Source organism: Nesoenas mayeri (genome assembly GCF_963082525.1).
Source record: "Nesoenas mayeri genome assembly, chromosome: 3".
NCBI classification, from domain to species: domain Eukaryota; kingdom Metazoa; phylum Chordata; class Aves; order Columbiformes; family Columbidae; genus Nesoenas; species Nesoenas mayeri.
The window spans coordinates 8,032,196-8,051,388 of NC_137544.1; the positions used below are offsets into that span (position 1 = coordinate 8,032,196).

Consider the following 19,193-nt stretch of genomic DNA (forward strand, 5'->3'; position numbering starts at 1 on the left):
TTTTGATTAGTTCCATCCTTCATTAGTTCTCATAGGTTTTTATTAGGCACATTTATCACTGAGTTCAGCAAGAACCATATTATGGCAGTGCTGAAAGATGCCCCCACACCTCAGTTATGCATTGTAAAACATTCACTGTTAGCAGCACCAGGTGTGGAGAACTTAGATGCAAAGAAAATAGAAATCGTGGTAGTTCAGGTTTCTAAGTAAAATCTTCACAACTGCTGCTGAACACTTGTAGCAGTTGTATCTTTTCAGTTGGAAAATTATAATTGTGTTAAACAAGACTATATTAAAGCACAGGCTTAGCCAGAGTGGTGTGATGAGATGAGAATATAAGGACATCATTTTTCCAGTGCATTTTATTGCATTGATTTTAATTAACGTTAATGCATTTATTGTTATGTTTACTATGATTAGCATGTGAAATTCTTGCATGATGTGCGTCCCATCAGCTGTTGTAGCTGTGTTCTCCACTGATACTTGCATAGTGTCTTTGGAGCAAGAACAGTTTTGTTCTTATATTCATACCTGTTACATAGACTGGCAGAGCTGCAACTAAGTGCATTTCTTTCAGCTGTAACAAAATGGTAACTAGTTTTCTTCTCTTTACAGGCAATGCAGTTAATGTCTCAGAGTCTAGAAATTCAGTTGCCTTGGTAAATTACAGAGCTTTATATCCATTTGAAGCGAGGAATCACGATGAGATGAGCTTTAATACTGGGGATGTAATTCAGGTAAGATTTGCCATTGGCGTTTAACTTGCAAAAGTCCAACCCTGTTTCCCAAGTGTCAAAACACCAAGTGTCAAAAGCATTATTTTGATATATTTTAAGACTTACTCAAAATTTAAATGTGATTTTTTTTAATTGTTTGTTTTGTTGGGGGTTTTTTAAACGTAAATTTAGGATTAGTTCAGCTAAAATCTTTCTTTGGATCTTACACATCCTAGAGGCATTGACAACCTGTTTAGAATAACAATAGTGAACTCTAAACATAAACTTTCTAAATTCAGTTCATCAAGAACAATGTAGCTGCTGCAGTTCATTGTACGTGTGCAGGTTGGCATTTAAGTGTCTACTTGAAATATGAAATGTAGAAAATGGATCCATAAATGGCTACATAAATTGACAAAATTATTAATGCCATTTCAATTCAAGTTAAACTTGTTACTTAGCAAGTAGATGTGAAAGTTTCTTCTGAATTTAATATATTGTTAGCGTAGACTTCTGCCTCTTGTTGGCTGGTCCTTTGTAACACTTCCTCAGACAGATATCTATAGTAGTTTATTCTGCGTCTATTCTTTGTAGCACTTCCCTGGATTCAGCTGAATTTGTGGTCTATAATGTCTATAACATCACAGCAGGACCCAAATATTGGAAATATCTTCTGACTTCTCAGTTGAAATCTGTGCTGTTTCATGTCATTATATCCCTTGTCTGCTAACATGTTTTTGAAAGCGTGTGCATTCAGGTGGAAATGTGAAAACTGATTTACAACTGTGGTAGTACAATTAATATATATGTATCTAATATAAAAGTGCATATGGTTCCTTGTTCAGATTAGAAGTAATATAAGTTGTTGATAAAGAAGAATTTAAGAAGCAATGTGGTACAAAATATTAAAACACTTAAGTGTTAGGCTTCAGTTTGAGTTTTCAAACCAATGAAGCATGGAAGAGAGAACAAAGAGAAGTAGGATTCGGTTTCCTTCTCAGACATAATTAACTGTGTGATTTCACTAAGAGTCTCACTGCCACTGCCTCCTCTTTCTCCTCTTATACCTCAAACCTCAGCTGAGCTAACTAGCTGATAATATTTGATGAGCTGCTAATTTTTAGCTGATTTGGCTAATTTGCAGCATAATGGAGACTTCAGTATTGCTATGAATATTTAAGGATGCTCTTGGCTGGGTATTGATCTCCCAAGTAACCAGTGTTAGGATGAGAGGAGACAACCTCAAGTTGCACCAGGGGAGGTTCAGATTGGATATTAGGAAAAAATTCTTTGCAGAAAGGGTTGTGAGGCATTGGAACAGGCTGCCCAGGGAAGTGGTGGAGTCACCATTGCTGGAGGGGTTTAAAAGACACATAGGTGTGGCACTTAGGGACATGGTTGAGAGGTGGACTTAACTGTGTTAGGTTAATGGTTGGACTCAATGAACTTGAAGGTCTTTTCCAGCCTCAGTGATTCTGTGATTCAATTCTGTACTTAATTGTATAGTAAATAACAGAATTTTTGGACGTGTTTTAGATGCAGTCAGATGATATGGTTAGTGATATCTGTGAATAGAACTGCAGCAGCTGTTTTCATGTGCTGTCCGGCTCACCAGCCGCTGCCTCTTGTCTACACATTTGGCAAAATACAACACAATGCATTGTAGTTTTTTGGCAAACCAGAATGGCTCCAGCTATAGTCCATGGTCCCAAATGTGCATGTTTGGGGCCCATTTGAAGGACTATAATGACTTGGAGGCCTGTCTCCACCTGTGGCTGAAAATAGGGCGATTGCATCATCACCCTATTTCTCCAATAGGGCAAAATCAGCTCAGTTCCGATAGGGAAGAGACTGAAAATGCTGATCCTGGTATGAGTGCAGCCCATGCTGTTCAGTTCAGAGTGCCAGCGGGTGCTGACACACTAGAAACCATTTGTTTCACGCTGCTAATTTTATTTGTATTTGTCCTCCTGTCCGTAGGTTGATGAAAAAACTGTGGGAGAGCCTGGTTGGCTTTACGGGAGTTTTCAAGGACATTTTGGTTGGTTTCCATCCAATTATGTAGAAAAAATACCAGAGGGAGAAAAATCTTTATCTCCTAAGAAGGCCTTACTTCCTCCTACAGTATCTTTATCTACTACCTCAGCTGCTTCAGAGTGAGTTTAGTCATGTTTGTGTTAAAATCGCTTTTTCTACATTTAGCTAACACGTAATGTGCTAAATAGTTTCATTTGGTGTTTGTTTTTATAATACATATGCAGAAAACTTATTGAAGAACCTACCTGAAAGTCTTAGCCTGGAATTTTTAAGTATTTGATACTCTGCTTTGCATTGTGCAGTATATCTGGCTTATATATGTTTTAAGGGGGGAAAAAAAAAGAAGTTACTCTGCTTGAGGTACTTTGGAAATAAAAATTGCGATGTGTTAAATACACTTGAATTTAATTTGCAGACCACTTTCCCCAAGTAAATCCACAGAAGAATCTGATTACCAAAACATACCTTTTTCTAGCCTGAATGTTAATACAGCGTGGCAACAGAAATCAGCTTTTACTCGCACTGTGTCCCCTGGATCTGTTTCACCCGTTCATGGACAGGTATGAGGAACTTTCTGGATTTTAGGTTGCTGTTAATGAAATTGATTAAAAATGAACAAACAAAACCCAAAGCAAAACAAATGAAACCACAGCTTTTCTAATGCTGAGTGCACTGACCAGTCTAGAGGATGAAGAAACTAGTCTGAATTCTCCACTACTGTGCATTGGTGCGATTCCATGTATTTCCATGGACCAATGATCAAGAAGACTCATGCCGTATGTTTCATAATTCTACAATAATTTTCACTCCTAATTAGACACAAGCTATTTCTAGCAAATAAGAAACAGAGTTGAGAAATTGTTCCTGAGTCAACGCATCATATAGAGCAATGTAAAATGTTGAAAACAAATTATTCAGCCAACACTTAGGAATGAAATTGCTTAGACTGCACTTAAAAGATACATTGCTGTTTGGTTGGGTTTCATTTAACACTTGCACCAATTTGGGATAGTGTGGTCAGTCAACATCTCCACTTCTGTCTTAACAGGGGCAACCTGTCGAGAACTTAAAAGCACAAGCACTTTGCTCTTGGACTGCAAAAAAAGATAACCACTTGAATTTTTCAAAAAATGATATCATTACTGTCCTGGAGCAGCAGGAAAACTGGTGGTTTGGAGAGGTACATGGAGGAAGAGGTTGGTTTCCAAAATCTTACGTCAAGCTGTTACCTGGGAGTGAAATCAAGAAAGAGGAGTAAGTGTGACTTTTGGTTTTGTTTTATTCGTTTACTAAAAAAGGTGGTTCAGAGTGCAAAATTCTTGCAGTGCTTTAGAGTGCAGAATATAAATACTGTTTACAATTTACACCGTGCCATTTTAGGCTTCTATTATTTCATTCTGGCAAAGGAAGTGGTGTTGGGCTCACTACTGTGTTAACAGGCAGTTGTCCAAGGCTGAGTGCTGTGAAAATCAGTGGTGTTTGATTATTCATCAAGTGCCAGACTTTGTTTTGGTTCATTACTGAGTCATATCTCTTGCAGTGTAGTTTCTTTCTGCCTCTGAAGGTGCCACTTTCTAATTGACCTACTAAGAACTGTAAGCTTGTAAGGCACATATTGCAAAAATAGTGTATTTTTCTTTACTTGAAAAGATGATTATGTGTGTTCTAATGCTGCAAGGTAACTCTCCAGGTAATAATTCAGAGTCTGGAATTCTGCTGGGATGGGCTATACCATTGTATGTGAATTGTTCTTTTCATGTGTTATGATAAAAGCTCTTAGAAATTCTCTAGAATGAGGGAATTTAGACAAAATCTTTAATTTGTGCTTCTTTTGGATAGCATAATTTGCAAATACATCTTGTCTTTCATCACATTACTTTTTAAGTGGTGTGCTCTTGGATGCCATTCATATCTTCAATATCAGTAATCCCTGTCACAATTTGACAGTGAGGGAAGTCATTGCAATTAATTCAGAGGCAATATCAACTTTGAGAGAACCAAAGTGAGCCTATTCTCTTCCTAATAAAGAGATTTGTTCTTGATCAGCCTTTTTAGTTACTCGAACGTTGTCGTTTGGTTGTTTGTTTCTGCAGACCAGAAGCTATTTATGCAGCTGTAAACAAAAAGCCGAATACACAGTCCTACGCAGCAGGAGAGGGTAAGACAGCATTTAATATGCTGCTTAATGACACAGTCTCTTTCTGCTTAATGGCATGTGAATAAGCCTGAGTATGTGAAAAGTTTCGGAGCAGGTCTTTTAATGTTTGTCCAAAAGAGACGGTGCAGATGTTGAGCTACTGTGAAGAGAATTCTAAAATAGGAACTTCAGTAAAGCTTATAACTGAGCATAGGCCTGGCTTTTGGGTTGGGTTTTTTTAAGACTTTTGCTTGAGCATTAATTCATTTCTGAAAATTTAAATATGCCTCATACCCATAAGCTGTTCTTCCTGCTGTTTTGTACTGTTTCATGCTGTACTGTACGGACAGGAGAAGGGACTTCTGGTCTCCTGAGTGTCGGTCATTCTCCTTTAATCAGTAGGAAGCAAAGAAAACAATTACTACTGGAGAAAAACTTGTGCGAAGCACTTTCTAAGCCTTTTAACCTAATGTATCTCCATGCTTCCCCAATTATATTTCAATTCCACTTGTGTTTTTTCATTTTTGCTGCGTTAGTCAAATAAGAAAGGTTTTAATCAGATGTAGGTGTCGAATATACATGCTTGCTGTGAAACACAGAGGTGGGGTGGAATACTTAATGCAAGAGATGAGTTTTCAAGCTGTGGTCTACAGCAGGATGATCACCAGGTAGTAACTTTCACCGTGCCAAATTCATCTCTCTGTACAAAATCCTGTAATTCAGAGTCGGAAGCACGAGGTGAGATGTGAAAACAATCAGGCAAGTAGGAAGGTCGATTCACAAACTTGTGAAGACACGATCCATGTTACGAACACAGCGATGAACGCTGATATCAAAGATTGCTTGAATTGCATCTGACACACTTTTACCCTCCAATCTAAAACTGTTGTCTCCTTCTTTCTGTGTGCTGTTTGCACAGAGTATGTTGCGCTCTATTCGTATTCGAGCTCTGAGCCTGGTGACTTGACTTTCACGGAAGGGGAGGAGATCCTGGTGACCCAGAAGGAAGGGGAGTGGTGGACCGGGAGCATTGACGGCCGAACCGGCATCTTCCCCTCCAATTACGTCAGACCAAAGGATCAAGAAGTGAGTTCTGTTTCTGGAAATTAACACACGGTGCCTTCTCTCAATTTTATTGTATTACTGGTAGTGATATCTACCTCTTAGGTAGCGATTTTAATGTGCTTAACAGAAAAGCAAAGCCTTAGTAGCTTGAGTCCTCAGTTGGTGCTCTGGCCAATGTCTCACTGTCTCTCCTCCTACAGGATGGTATTTTGTTAAATATGGGCTCAAAATTGAAATCTCCATGAGCTTTTCTGTCCATATGCTTAAGCTTGGTGTAAACTCTACTGTTTTTATTGCACAGTAAAAGATGATTTTTGTGTCTTTGTAGGCTTCTAGTAATGCTGGCAAAACTGGAACAATAAATAAGAAACCTGGTAAGTGTGCGATAATTTTTGAACATCTAGGATTGTTTCTTGAGTGATTATGAGCATTTTGGTTCATAGCAGTGTTTTAATAGTGGCTAATGTGCTTAGCTGCAAGACATGTATGTACCAACGTGTTTCTGTGAATTGAGCTCTTACTGGAATGAAAAAATAACAAATGCAATTAATATATTTTCAGAAATTGCTCAAGTTACTACTGCCTATGCTGCATCAGGAACTGAACAGCTTAGTCTTGCTCCAGGACAGCTGATACTTATTCTGAAGAAAAACGCTAGTGGATGGTGGCAAGGAGAGTTGCAGGTAATTACTGAAGGAGAAATAATTGTGACTCCATGAATGGCAAGGAGCTGATCTTGGGTTTAATTAAAGAAGACAGAATCACAGAATCGACTGGGTTGGAAAAGACCTCAGAGATCATCGAGTCCAACCCTTGGTCCAACTCCAGTCCATTGACTAGATCATGGCACTAAGTGCCATGTCCAATCTCAGTTTAAAAACCTCCAGGGCCGGTGAGTCCAGCACCTCCCTGGGCAGCCATTCCAATGCCTGACCACTCTCTCTGTAAAGAATTTCTTTCTAATATCCAGCCTAAATTTCCCCTGGCAGAGTTGAAGCCCATGTCCCCTTGTCCTATTGCTGACTGCCTGGGAGAAGAGACCAATCCCCACCTGGCTAGAACTTCCCTTCAGGTAGTTATAGAGAGTGATGAGGTCTAACATCACTCTAGAGAGTAATGAGGTCTAAGCCTCCTCTTCTCCAGACTGAACAAGCCCAGCTCCCTCAGCCTCTCCCCATGGGTCTTGTGTTCAAGTCCCTTCCCCAGTCTTGTTGCTCTTCTCTGGACCCACTCCAGCACTTCAATGTCTTTCCTGAGCTGAGGGGCCCAGAACTGAACACAATACTCCAGGTGTGGCCTCCCCAATGCAGAGTACAGGGGAAGGATCACTGCCCTTGTCCTGCTGACCACGCTATTTTTGATACAGGACAGGATACCATTGGCCTTCTTGGCCACCTGGGCACATTGATGGCTCATGTTGAGCTTCCTGCCAATTAGTACCACCAGGTACAACTAGTATAGTGTTCTAAAAGCTGGCTAGAAAGTTGCTTTCATCTTGTATAAATCATATTTGGGGAAAAAGAAAGTTTTAAATGAAACTTTGGGTTGCTGGAGGGGTTGTTTTTTGGTTTTGAGGGGTGTTTTTTTGGTAACAGAAAATAGTAAAACTGTGAATGAACATGCGCATGGGAGGAGGAAGAGGGATGTTGACAGTTAATACATTGGTTAGGATTTAATTGGTAAAACATTACATTGTAAAATGATTCTTATGAAAGAACAGGAATTCTTGGAAGTTGGAGTTGGAAGCTAGTTTATTGTGAAGTGATGGACTTCTAGTCCCAAGGGTTCAGGGGACTGATACGTGACGTTCTTCTTAAATCATTGTTGATGCTTTGACTTTTGGAGCCCCATGGATCTTGTCCATAACAGCCTTCATCTTTGCAACCAATGCAGAAAGTTCAATTATGATTGTATAATGCCTCTTTATTGCCCTTTTCTTCAGCTGAATCTAAAGCGTTAGCATAAATTTAAACATGTTACTTCCAATACCGAATGCTATTTCCAGTATTGGGATTGAACAGCAAAATAGTAAGCTCTGTTCTCTTAGTATCACTTAATTGGCCTTTCCCAAGGTGTTCTACAGCTACATACCCTCTGTTTTGAGTGAATACTCTTGTTAATACCTGTCTTCTTTCTCCAACACTTAGGATAGGGCTCATCTAACTACTCAGCATCTGGTTTTAGTACCAATCTGCTTTACAGATACAGGAGGAGAGATTGTAGCGAGGAAGTTGAGAAATTGTCGCACTGAGTTTCTGTGAATTAACAGCAGTGGAAAGTGTATTTGTAGTATGTGCAGATTAAAAAATAAATACAGTAAACAATGAATAGTTTGTACTTTAAGAAAAGTAGGCCTGGTGCTGGTTCAGGAAGAAGCCTCAAAGAATAAAAAAATAAATGTGGAAGGGGAACTAAGATACATAATTCTCTGTTCTTGCTAGTTTAAGTTTCTTTGTTGTTGTAATAGGGCTCACTCTGCAGCTACTGCTTTCTTAAATCCATGCTCACTTTTATATCCTGACTTTTTTGTGCACGCTGAAGTATATTCACTTCTTCAGTGTGTGCAGAGATAGTCTGTGGAACTGAAAAATGAGGAAAATCTTCTCACTCTCACATGCTGTACGAGGTAGGAAGTGAGAGCCAACACTTAGGTTGGGGTTTTCAAGAGCAACTTGTGGTAATTGTTACCTCTGTTCTGAGTATCTCGTTAGAGACTCCATATAAGATGCATAAGTGGAATGTTCATAGAGCAGATTTTCAGCCCTACAATTAAATTGTGCACTGAAATCATTAGCTGCTCTTGATAATTTTGGATAAATGCATTTGCCAGAACATATTAGGGTGCAGCTTTATTTTAACTGGGTTGTTTCATCCTTTAGCCTTTTTTTTCTTTTGATATCTGTGTAGTATTTCATTGGTGTTCAGAAGCCTATTTGCCTTTTGTTGGTAAAACTGTGTGACATACTTGTTGTGCTTTTTTTTCCAGTCTATAGACTATTTGGTTTCTGAATTGTGTAATAACCATTTTAAACATTTACAGGCAAGAGGAAAAAAGAGACAGAAAGGGTGGTTCCCTGCCAGCCATGTGAAATTACTGGGTCCAAGCAGTGAAAGAACCACAGCTGCTGCTCCCTCAGGTGAAAGAAAAAAACCACTTTATATTTCATTTAGAGTATTTTATGTAACTCCTTCAGTTGTTCAGGTCCTAGTCTGAATTATATAACTAGCATAATATTATGTTTAATGGATGTATCTGATGGTGGTGTCATTGTGGAGGGTAAAGTATGAGTCAGAATCTGGGTCTTCTCGGCTGTTATGAATGTGTGGACAGCTGTAATGTCCATTCAACTATTATCTCTCTCCAAGAAAGGTAAGATCTCTCAACTTCTTAATTAAAACAGTTCTTTGTAGGGTCCCTCCCTAGCACATACCATCCTCGACATGCCTGACAGCACAAAGTCTGTCACACAAAGGTGCTGACATCCAGAAATCTGTGAGGATCAGCAGTTCCTCTCCTATGCCAAGAGCTTTTTCATTTTGCTGAATGTACTGAACAGCCACACTCTTCTCATTTGGAAACTCCTTGTTTTCAAATGCTAGCAAAAAATCTTACAGAAAACTAGCAATGATTGTCAAATACCTTGCAAATACAGCTTCCTGTAAGGAGGGAGACGAAGCAGCACATTTCCACTAGGGTTTTTCCTTTGAATGGCCGGGTACAGATGAGATTATTTCACAGAAAAGTAACTTTTTGGTCTAGGTGTTTAAATTGTGCTGTTCTCCACAGTTATGACTTGCTTATACAACAGCTTCCTGGGTACTACTGGGTAAAACCTCCCTTTGAATAAACTGTCAGTTCATGATTAGCTAATGCGCGATTAGCTCTGCCATTGCCACGTCTTTCTCACAAGTACCAGGTATAAGATAATCAAACTCACTTTCTCTGCTGAGCCAGTAAAAGAGACAGAAGTATACTTGATTATACTTCAAAGTGTTTAGAAGGTCAATAGGTGCTGTACTAACTGAATCCATTCGCAATTAAAGTACATAGATAACTAAAGTGGAAATAAAGATTACTGCCTGGCCCAATTTAAAACAAAAATAGAAGGAAAGAAAAGGGAGGGCAGTTCCACTTCAAGATAAGATCATGTGGTGTTTTTCTTATGTAACAGTGTATGTGAATTTGTTGTTTCTTTCCTGTGGTTATGTAAAGCACTCAGAAAAACAGTCTTAATACTTGTGTAACAGTGTTTTGCTGGTTTTGTTTTATCTTCACAGTGTGTCAAGTGATAGCGATGTACGATTACATGGCAAACAATGAAGATGAGCTCACTTTCTCCAAAGGGCAGCTTATTAATGTACTAAACAAAGACGATGCTGACTGGTGGCAAGGAGAAATCAATGGTGTGACAGGTCTCTTCCCCTCAAACTATGTGAAGATGACCACGGATTCTGATCCAAGTCAGCAGTGTAAGCAACTTTTTTTTTCTTTATTTCAAAGATGCATCACAATTCTTTTGCTTTGTGTTTGGAATTTGGAGTTGCAGGCATCAGCTGAATCTATTGGTACTTTAAATACTTTACTATGGTACTAAGTACTTTAAATACTTTTCTATTTTACCTACAAACAATAAGCACGTTACTAGCCAGCCGGTGTGTGATAGTAAGAGTGCTGGGGTGAGCTAGAAACACTTGATCTGGTAGGTGTTCACCTCCCATTAAAGGTGGTGATGTTCAATAACTGGCATGGACTGGGAGTCAGTGCAGACATACTGTGCTCGATTATCAAACTTGCTTGAGTTTTATGAAATACAAAAGAAGTGCCCGCTGTAGTCATCTTTAACTTACATTTGAACTCTTTATCACTCAAGTAAAAATAATCAAAGAAAGGGTAGGAAAAAGCTTCTAGCATTAGCAAGTGATCTGTCCTGTGGTAAATAACTTCAACTTAATGGCTGGACTCGATGATCTTAAAGGTCTTTTCCAGCCAAAGTGACTCTGTGGTTCTATGAAATACGCGTGTCCTGGCTCCTTGCAGTCCAGCTCTCATCCACTTCTGAGAGACAACATATGAATCAAAGCATATGTTAAGCTGAAAACTACCAGCAGCAGGCTGAGAACTGAATTCTAGAATATACACCTACCTGACAGAATTTTCTCTGCATTTTTTTGCATGTAAACATGGTAAAGGTTTCTGGTGGCACACACCCCCTATTTTTTTAGCCCTGGTCCCCAGAGAAATTTACCACCATTTTTACATCCTCAGCTTTTCATCCTGGCACCCTGTGATTAAGCCAACTTTTATATCAACGTGTGCCATCGGTGGGCTTGGGAACACATCTTGATGTCGGAGTTGCTCCTTTGACACAACAGGCCTTGTCCCTTTGCTTGCTGTTTTTACCCTGGGCAGCATTGGTAGTTTTCTCAGTATAAAGACACATCCAGAAGTCTGGCTGAAGTTCACTCTTCATAGCCTATAGCTCGTGTGTAGGACCAGTTTGCACTTAAGATTCGATCAGCACAGTTGTGTTCTTACAGAAGGATTCACAAACTTGGGAAGGAAGGTACAGCTTGCTTTGAAGAGTTAAAATATTTTCTCCTGGTAGCTTTTTATGGTACCTGGGCAAAATGCACCATTCTTGAGGTTTTATTTTTAGCTAAATTTACATCTGTGCTCTCATGTTTGATAACACTTTTTTTTAATGCCTCTGGCCAATGTGGCTGTGATGTCAAAAACTTCTGCGTTTATATTGAATTTACCATTCTTTTGATTAGGCATCTCTACACCATTAAAATGATCTTTTAGAAGTTGAGGGGTTTTTGTTTACAAAATCTGAGGTTCGAAGAAATTGTATAGACTAAATCCAGATAGGATATAAAATTAAGATTCTGTGTGCATATTAAGACCTTGTGGCACTGAGTGTGGTGCCATTTAGAATTACGTGGCTGAATGTGATAAGCACAAAGTGACCACTAATTTTCAAACAAAAGCAGTGCTGAGACCAAGTTGTAATTGGAACCTTTCGAAATGATGGTTACATTTTTCTCATTGTTTACTGATACATCGCTGGGCTTTTTCTCAGATTTCAATGTTGTGAACTAAAAATGTTTCCACTCACATCAAACCGTGGCTGCATGAACAGAAATTCCCTTTGAAAGTGTATTGACAGTGGCAGCCCAGTGAGCAGATGTGCACATGGGCAGATGTGCACCAGGTCATCTGTACCTGGTTGTTAAACTTCTGTCTAAGAATAGTCTGTTTGCTGTGAAGCAGATCTGCTGGTGCTTAATTAAACAAAATCTGCCTGTGGGTGAATGAAGAGTGTATTGATTTTATTTATTTATTTTGAATTCTCTGAGTGTTTGAAATAAGCTAACTTGTATATCAGTTTTGTGCTGGGATTTACCATTCTTTTGTGATATTAAAATATATTTATTTGGAAACTTCAAGAAAAATCCTGCTTAAAGTCCAGGGTCTACTCAAAAGCATCATGGCTTGTTAGCTCAAGCGCAGCGCTGTGCAAATATCGTTACAGACATTTCAGGTGGGCTGTTTTCGTGTGAAGTCTGAGCTAGTAAGTTGTATGAGGAGTAAGCTGGCACTGTACCTGTCTTCTGTAACCAGAGAAATACTTAAATTGAACTTTCAGATTTCCTTAGATTTCTATTTTTTGCTCTTATTTAAACATAGTGCAGAAACTATGATTAGTATTCTTGAGAAATCACTAAGGAATTGTCCCAGGGGAATGTTGATGTGGCCCTCTAGGGACCACCTTAGAGATATGACAGAGTACAATCTGAAAAATGCAGTGTTATATTTTAAGGGATAGTTAATCTCAGTATTGCAATGTTTCTGTGGAAGAATAGCAGTTTCTCCCGCTGTCTTTTCTAAATGGTCAAACCTATTTGAAAGGGAGCAGGCAGCTTTGCTTTACTCAAGGAAAATTCCGCTTTTCGCTCAAATTTAAACTCTGTTATATGGATTGTGTTTGTATCCATGGTCTTTCCTGGGTCTTACCAGTTACATGTAAGTACTGTACTGTACTGGCAAACTTCCCGGGCAGAGGAGGAACTTGGGTCAGTGAGACGTTTCTTCTCTTGGGCTGCTGAAATAGCTCTCTGAACAGCATCACTGCCCTAACAAGATCACTTCTGCTGTTGGTGCAGCTGCACATCCTGGCATAGGGGCTCTGCAGAGAAGGAAAAAACATCAATGAAAGGTGTGTCATAGGTCTGTCAACAGGTCTCTTAAATACAAATGAGTCCTGGTGATTGCAGAACACAGAAATCTTGAGAGTTGTGCTCTCGGTGACCTCGGTGATGGTTAGAGTTATGTTTTAATGACATTTTAATACCCCCTATTCTAATGTTTGCACAGAAGTTGCCATAAAGAACAAATAAGGCATGCAGGAGGTTTCAAAGTATAAATAGTTATAGATTTAAAGAAATATGCACAGTCTTCTGGTTTTTGTTGAGTCCTTGCTCAGCCGTGCAGGGTCAGATCTTTTTTTCTCTTGCCAGTACCTGCCCACCAGGTTCTCTTCCCATTCTTCCCAAGGGGTGTGTAACGTGGGGCACACTCTGTGCACTTCTCACTTTACACGTCTTCCCAGCAACCTGGGCTGGAGAGAATTTTGTCACTTCAGTCAGTATTCATCTGCCTTAAACAGTTCTTCTTAGAAACTTGTTCTCTCCTTATTTGTGGGCTTTTTCAGCAAGATAGCCGTTTTTCAGCTTGTCGGAGCCTTGTCTTTATATTTTCTTTAGTTGAGATTTTCTCCCCTCCTGTATCTCAGGTGGAGACGAGGCAGATGCTCCAGCTACATCTGCATGCTTGGTTACTAGATGGCTTGTAGCATTAAGGAACTGCTTATCTCCCAGAGACGTTCCTACTGAGAGCTGGACAACTCAGCCAGGTGGATGTAATATACAATAATATTATGAACACCTATGCTCAGCCTGCAGAGGCTTCTAGCGCCTCTTCTCTGAGGTATCATCTCCCTTTGTGAGACTGGTCTTTCACAGAACTCAATGTTGTAACAGTTCTTTTTACTCTAATGTATATATAGGTATTGTTTCTGTGATTATATATATATTTAGCCCAGCATTGCTGCAGTTCCTCAGGTGTCTAAGTTATTCCTTCAGGTATTTACGTGTGAGCTCCAGGTAGTCCCCATAGCCTGATAAAGACCTCCTGCCCTTTTAAACCTGCTGCCTTCTGCCAATGCAATAGCAAAAGTTGGTTAGACTGGGAAGAGATGCTCTCTCTGTACACTGTTCTTGACACACATATGACAACGGTGTGAATTTCTGGAGGTACAAACTTGATGTTTGTGGTAATACCACTTAGATCTACCCAGGTTTTTTCCTCCCCAAACCTTACGTGTAGATGTGACATGTTAGAGACAGGAGGCAAGTCCTGTCCTTTCAGTAACAAGGATCTGTATTTCCAGAAGTTTCTCTCCCTGCACAAAAGTTGATCAGTAATTCCTGTCCAACACTGTCTAACAAATGAAGCTGACTGATTTTCAAGGGGGTTCACAGTGAAAGAAGAACTTCTGAACTGACGTGCTCATGGCAGGTGCATTTCTGTGTCTATATAAGGACAACACATTGGAGTTCTCGAGTTATGGCCAAGTAACTTCTCTTTATGATTGTGGAGTGAGAGTTCGTGGTATCAGTGCCTTTGAGGTATTGCATGTTGCAGGTCCACATTCATTTTTTTAACACATGAAGATTAATAATTTAATCTAAGATTTTACTCAACAGCTCCAGAATATTACCTCTTTAACCAAGGATCACATACAAAATCAATTCTCTACATGGTGACACAGACATTTTTGTATTTCTAAAACTATTTGGTGGATGTCAGGCAGGTTTGATAAAGCTTCCAGATGGAAAACCTGAGGTCTGGAATATTCTGTGGGTTGCCCGTGGGGTGTGTGCAGCTGCAGCCCATATCATACACCTGCCTTTACCCTGGCTGCCAGTGCCTCTTGTAGACCGTGTCGACCATAGTTTCTGATGGGAATATTGAGTGTTCTGGTACTTCCTACTGTATGGACACATATTACCGGAGACAAGGTGTCATTTCTTTACAGGCTTCGAGCAGAGTTGAACATGTTAATTTTTATGTGCCAATAGGAATAAATTCCACCGCGGCTTTTCTTGACAAGTTTAGTTTTTGTCTGATATTCTAATGTCTCGTTACGAGTTTCTCAGGAGAAATTCTGGCTTTGAAATCTCAGGGAATTTTGCCATTGCTTTTAAAAACCCTTAGGGCTTGACATGGTGGTACTGAGTTTACGTAACAGAAATCTTCCTTGGGGAAAAAAAAGCACTTCTTAAGTGAATCAGCTGCAAGTGTGTTTCAGAGTCAGTGATGGCTGGTCACAAGTACATAAAACTGTATGTGTTTATTAATAAATACGAAATTGCAAGAGTAGAAGCTCATGCTGTTTGTTTTCAGCAAGGTGAATGTTGGTCGTTCCTTTCTGACCTTTTTGGTGTTGTTCTGTCTTTGTCCATAGAACTCATGTGTTTCACTCTTCAAAATTTATGTTCATTTTATCCTACATTTTTTTTTTGTTTTTGTTTTTTTTAGGACCCAATGTTGTCTTCCAGTGTGAAAGCACCTCAGAGACCCACTATCCGAGTTTGACTGTAGCGTGGAGGCAGGGCGGCCAGCCCTGCTCACGTATCTCTGACACAATCCTTGTGCTTCGTTTGAACGTTAGACCCAGTCAAGGAATTAGGATTTTGTGGGTTTTCTTATCATCTACCGTTACAGTTGATTTGTTAAAGCAGGAAGGATAGTGGGTCTTTGTGTGGCTTTCACTGCTGTTCATTCTTGTTTCCTGTAGTGTTTTTCTTTGCTATTGGTAATCGTAGATCATTAGCATGCATATCAAGTTATCGTTTGCATGGTGGGATTGCAGACACACAAAGACCCACTATTTGCACAGTTTATCTGAGCTTTTTTTTGAATGGGCAGTTGTGTTCTTTTAATGTTGTAATGTGCATACTTTGCAGAATTAAAATGTTTGCTGATTACTGTTCTGATGGACTTGATTTAATCTCTCACGTATTGAGCTTTTAAAATTGGCAGCCTACAAGGCTCATCCAGAAAACAAACCCTACCTGGTAGTCACTGTGATTACAAACATGCTACAAGATCTAAGGTTAAATCTGGTGCAGTCCATCCAGTCTTTTAATACCCTTTTTAACTGGGGAAAAGAACTATTAAGCATGGAGTGGAGGATATTTTAATTGTTTTCATCCTTCACAATAGTACTATAGCAGGAAATCAGGTTGTTTTGACTCTATATGTCCTGTCTCTAAACAACCTCCTTCCTTTAAATACTTTATTCTGATAATTCATATTTGCTTTCAATTTTAGCAAAGAGCAGGTTGCTGCAGTAAATACTGATACAGCCTCTAGACCCTTTCCTCGCCCCTTTTCTTCATTAAATAATTAACGGTACTGAATAGTGTTTTTATCTGGCTACAGTCTGCAGTGACTTTAAGTAATATCTGAAAGCTGCTGCTTTTCTTTCTGTTAAATAAATGAGCAGCCTAATACAGAGGTAACCTCAATAAAGAGATGTTGCCGGAAAAGAAACACTAACAGGCACCTGGAGCTCAAGGCAGAGCCATTGGGTTTAAAAATGGAACTATCCTGCTCAGCTCAAAAGTTGTCCTTAAAAGTACAGATCAGCAGTGTGGTGCTGTGTCCTGTTAGTTTGGGGAAGGAGGGACCAGGACTTCAGGGCTATAACCCTGATACCCCTTAAAATAAAGGATTAATTTAATAGTGGACTGCTCGTCTGATTAAATAGTTCCGTGTTCCTGTAACAGCAGGAAAGATCTGGTAGATGCAGTATTTAATTTAGCTGGTTTCCTGAACTTGGTTACGAAACAGCAAAGGTCACTTATGCAATCAGAAATGTTTACAAACCACTGTATGTTTACTATACATATATATGTATGAATGTTGTGAAGGTACTATCAGGAAAAGGTCAGTCCAAGTGCAGAGATCTAAAAGCCTTTCTCCAAAATTTCTATCGAAAGAGTGGGATGTTATGTATTTAATATACTTGATCAAATAATGTATATGTGCCCTTTAGTTCAGAGATATATCTTTTGTGCAATACAGACTATAGCAATGTGCCTACATAAAACTGCAAATGGATTTTTATTCTCGATGTATTTTGTCTAAATGAGTATTTTGTTATAGAATGAAATCACATTATCGTAGGCAAATAACATGCTAGATAATTCCTCAAGTATTCTATGTTTTAAGTATTTCTACTAAAACATGCTGATCACCCTGAATTGCCTTCTCTGAATTTCTGACTTGGAAAGCCTGTCTGATGCTGAAGTCTGTTGTGCTACACCAGTGGCATCGAGCAGTCACTCACTCTAGTCTAATTATTCAGTGATCTTATAAATTATCCCATTTCTAAAAGGCCCTGTTAACCTGTGGGGTTTGAGCCAAACTGACTTCCCAATGTTCAGTGACAGTTTTCCTTGAATGCCCAGTTGCTGCTGATTGCCTTTGCAAAATGAAAAACAACTTCACATCCTACTTGGGCCATTCTAGGAAATAGTTGCAAGGCGTTTTCCAAAAACAACTGGCATTCTACCCATTTCTTAACTGATAAATTGGAGATGAGGCTCAGTTTCACACCAGGAGCCCTGTTGTTGGGTATGTGAGCACTGGTAACTAGTGAAACAGCTGCCCCTCGGTTTGAACTGATGAGCATTGAAACGAAGCATTTTGTGTTTTGTCAGCTGTCTATTCATGTTTCAGTATTACCTGAGTACGCTCTGAATTCTCTAATTGTAATGACAAAGGTGATAATAATAATAGTAGACCTTAATAATGTTGATTGAAAGAGATGTAGTCCCTGCCTTCAGTGTTTATGCAAAAATCCACGGAATTCAGCTGAAGCACAATCACCCGAGTGCTCTGCTCTCCTGTCACGCTGGTGCAGAATCGAATACATAGAGCAGGTCATCGATAGGAAAGACTATGCCGAAGATGCATTTCAGGCAAGATTATTTTAAAATAATATTCTGTATTACTTGCGAGGTGTAGCTAATAGAAGCTGAGATTAAATTGGACTTTTTCTGTCAAAAATGTTACTTTTTCTCTGGTTGTGTGCAATCCACTCTGTTGTTAATCGAAGTGCATAGAGTTGGGTTCAGCTGTGATTCCAGCCAGCCAAGTAAAACTAGTGTTCATCCCTTATTTGGGTGAAAAAGCTTGGCTTTGGAACTAAGGACAAGGTGGAAAATAGTTATTCGTTGAACTGAGGATCCTCAGTGAAGAGCTGAGGGTTGGTCAGAGCCACGCAAGGTTAACAGATAACACTGAAGCCAACCAGGAAAGCAAAATATGGTGTTGCCTGCAGCGTAGTACTTGCTTCATATTGTCCCATGGGGTAATTGGGGTAAGAATGTAAACGATGCTGTAAATGCACAAGACCAGGTACTTCTTAATCTTGTAAGTGTCTAGTTTGCAGAATGGGCTGACAGCCTACAGAAGCGTAGTTGTACAAAGTTTACAGAGCTGAGCTCCTGGTCCAGCAGTCGGGTCCATGCAGGGAAGGTTTGTGCCACCACCGAGACACAGTTGCAGGTCCAGGGTGTGCGATTAGTTGGTGATGGTGAAGGGCTGTGACAGCCAACAAAGCACTGTCTTACAGCCAGTGTTAATAACGTCACCATTAGGAGCGCAGAAGGCATAAATCTCCATCAAAAACGCTAAACGCTAATAATACATCTCCTGCCGGTCATTGAATGTTATGCCATCTCAATCCTTGGTCAGATCATATCCCTGTGTGATTTTCTTAGGTTGAAAACACCTGTAAATAAGTCTGCTCGTCGGAATGCCGACACACCTTGGCCTGTAGTAGAGTTGGGAGCTGCTACAGGGTCACGCTACTTTAATGTAATGAACTAATAAAACTGCTACGTAATGGTGTGTGCTGCCTTAAAATCTCTTCTGTTGTTCTTTTCAAGTGAGAGTATTAATGTCTGGAGATGATTGTTAAGACATGCGAATGCAGGCTACGCTTAGCATGAGGCAATTGTTCATCTTTGGTTTTAAACAAAGTTGTAAGATAACTATGCAAATGAATTTTATTAAAGGGACACATAAAAGGCTCTAGTTTGTCTGTTGTGGTTTTTTTGTCCATTTGGGGAGGGTTTTTTCCCTTCTGAATAGCTTGATA

The 19,193-nt window shown here is 39.5% G+C and overlaps 2 protein-coding genes across 6 annotated transcripts in view; both read left to right on the forward strand.

Annotated features, from left to right (window-relative positions):
- The window catches only part of LOC308039176 (WD repeat and coiled-coil-containing protein), a 232,861-nt gene that overhangs the window by 58,518 nt on the left and 155,150 nt on the right, over positions 1-19,193 (forward strand). The gene's annotated exons all lie outside the window — the stretch shown is intronic.
- The window catches only part of ITSN2 (intersectin 2), an 85,237-nt gene that overhangs the window by 52,445 nt on the left and 13,599 nt on the right, over positions 1-19,193 (forward strand). For 3 of the 5 annotated variants that reach the window (XM_080341084.1, XM_080341087.1, XM_080341085.1), the window contains exons 19-28: positions 616-737; positions 2,697-2,872; positions 3,169-3,313; positions 3,802-4,007; positions 4,847-4,911; positions 5,810-5,976; positions 6,284-6,329; positions 6,517-6,638; positions 8,996-9,092; positions 10,234-10,425. In XM_080341084.1, coding sequence (XP_080197210.1) covers positions 616-737; positions 2,697-2,872; positions 3,169-3,313; positions 3,802-4,007; positions 4,847-4,911; positions 5,810-5,976; positions 6,284-6,329; positions 6,517-6,638; positions 8,996-9,092; positions 10,234-10,425 — 1,338 coding nt within the window. Of the gene's footprint in view, positions 1-615; positions 738-2,696; positions 2,873-3,168; positions 3,314-3,801; positions 4,008-4,846; positions 4,912-5,809; positions 5,977-6,283; positions 6,330-6,516; positions 6,639-8,995; positions 9,093-10,233; positions 10,426-15,559; positions 19,086-19,193 lie in introns of those variants that run through there. The other 2 variants (XM_080341088.1, XM_080341086.1) reach the window with 2 other exon arrangements.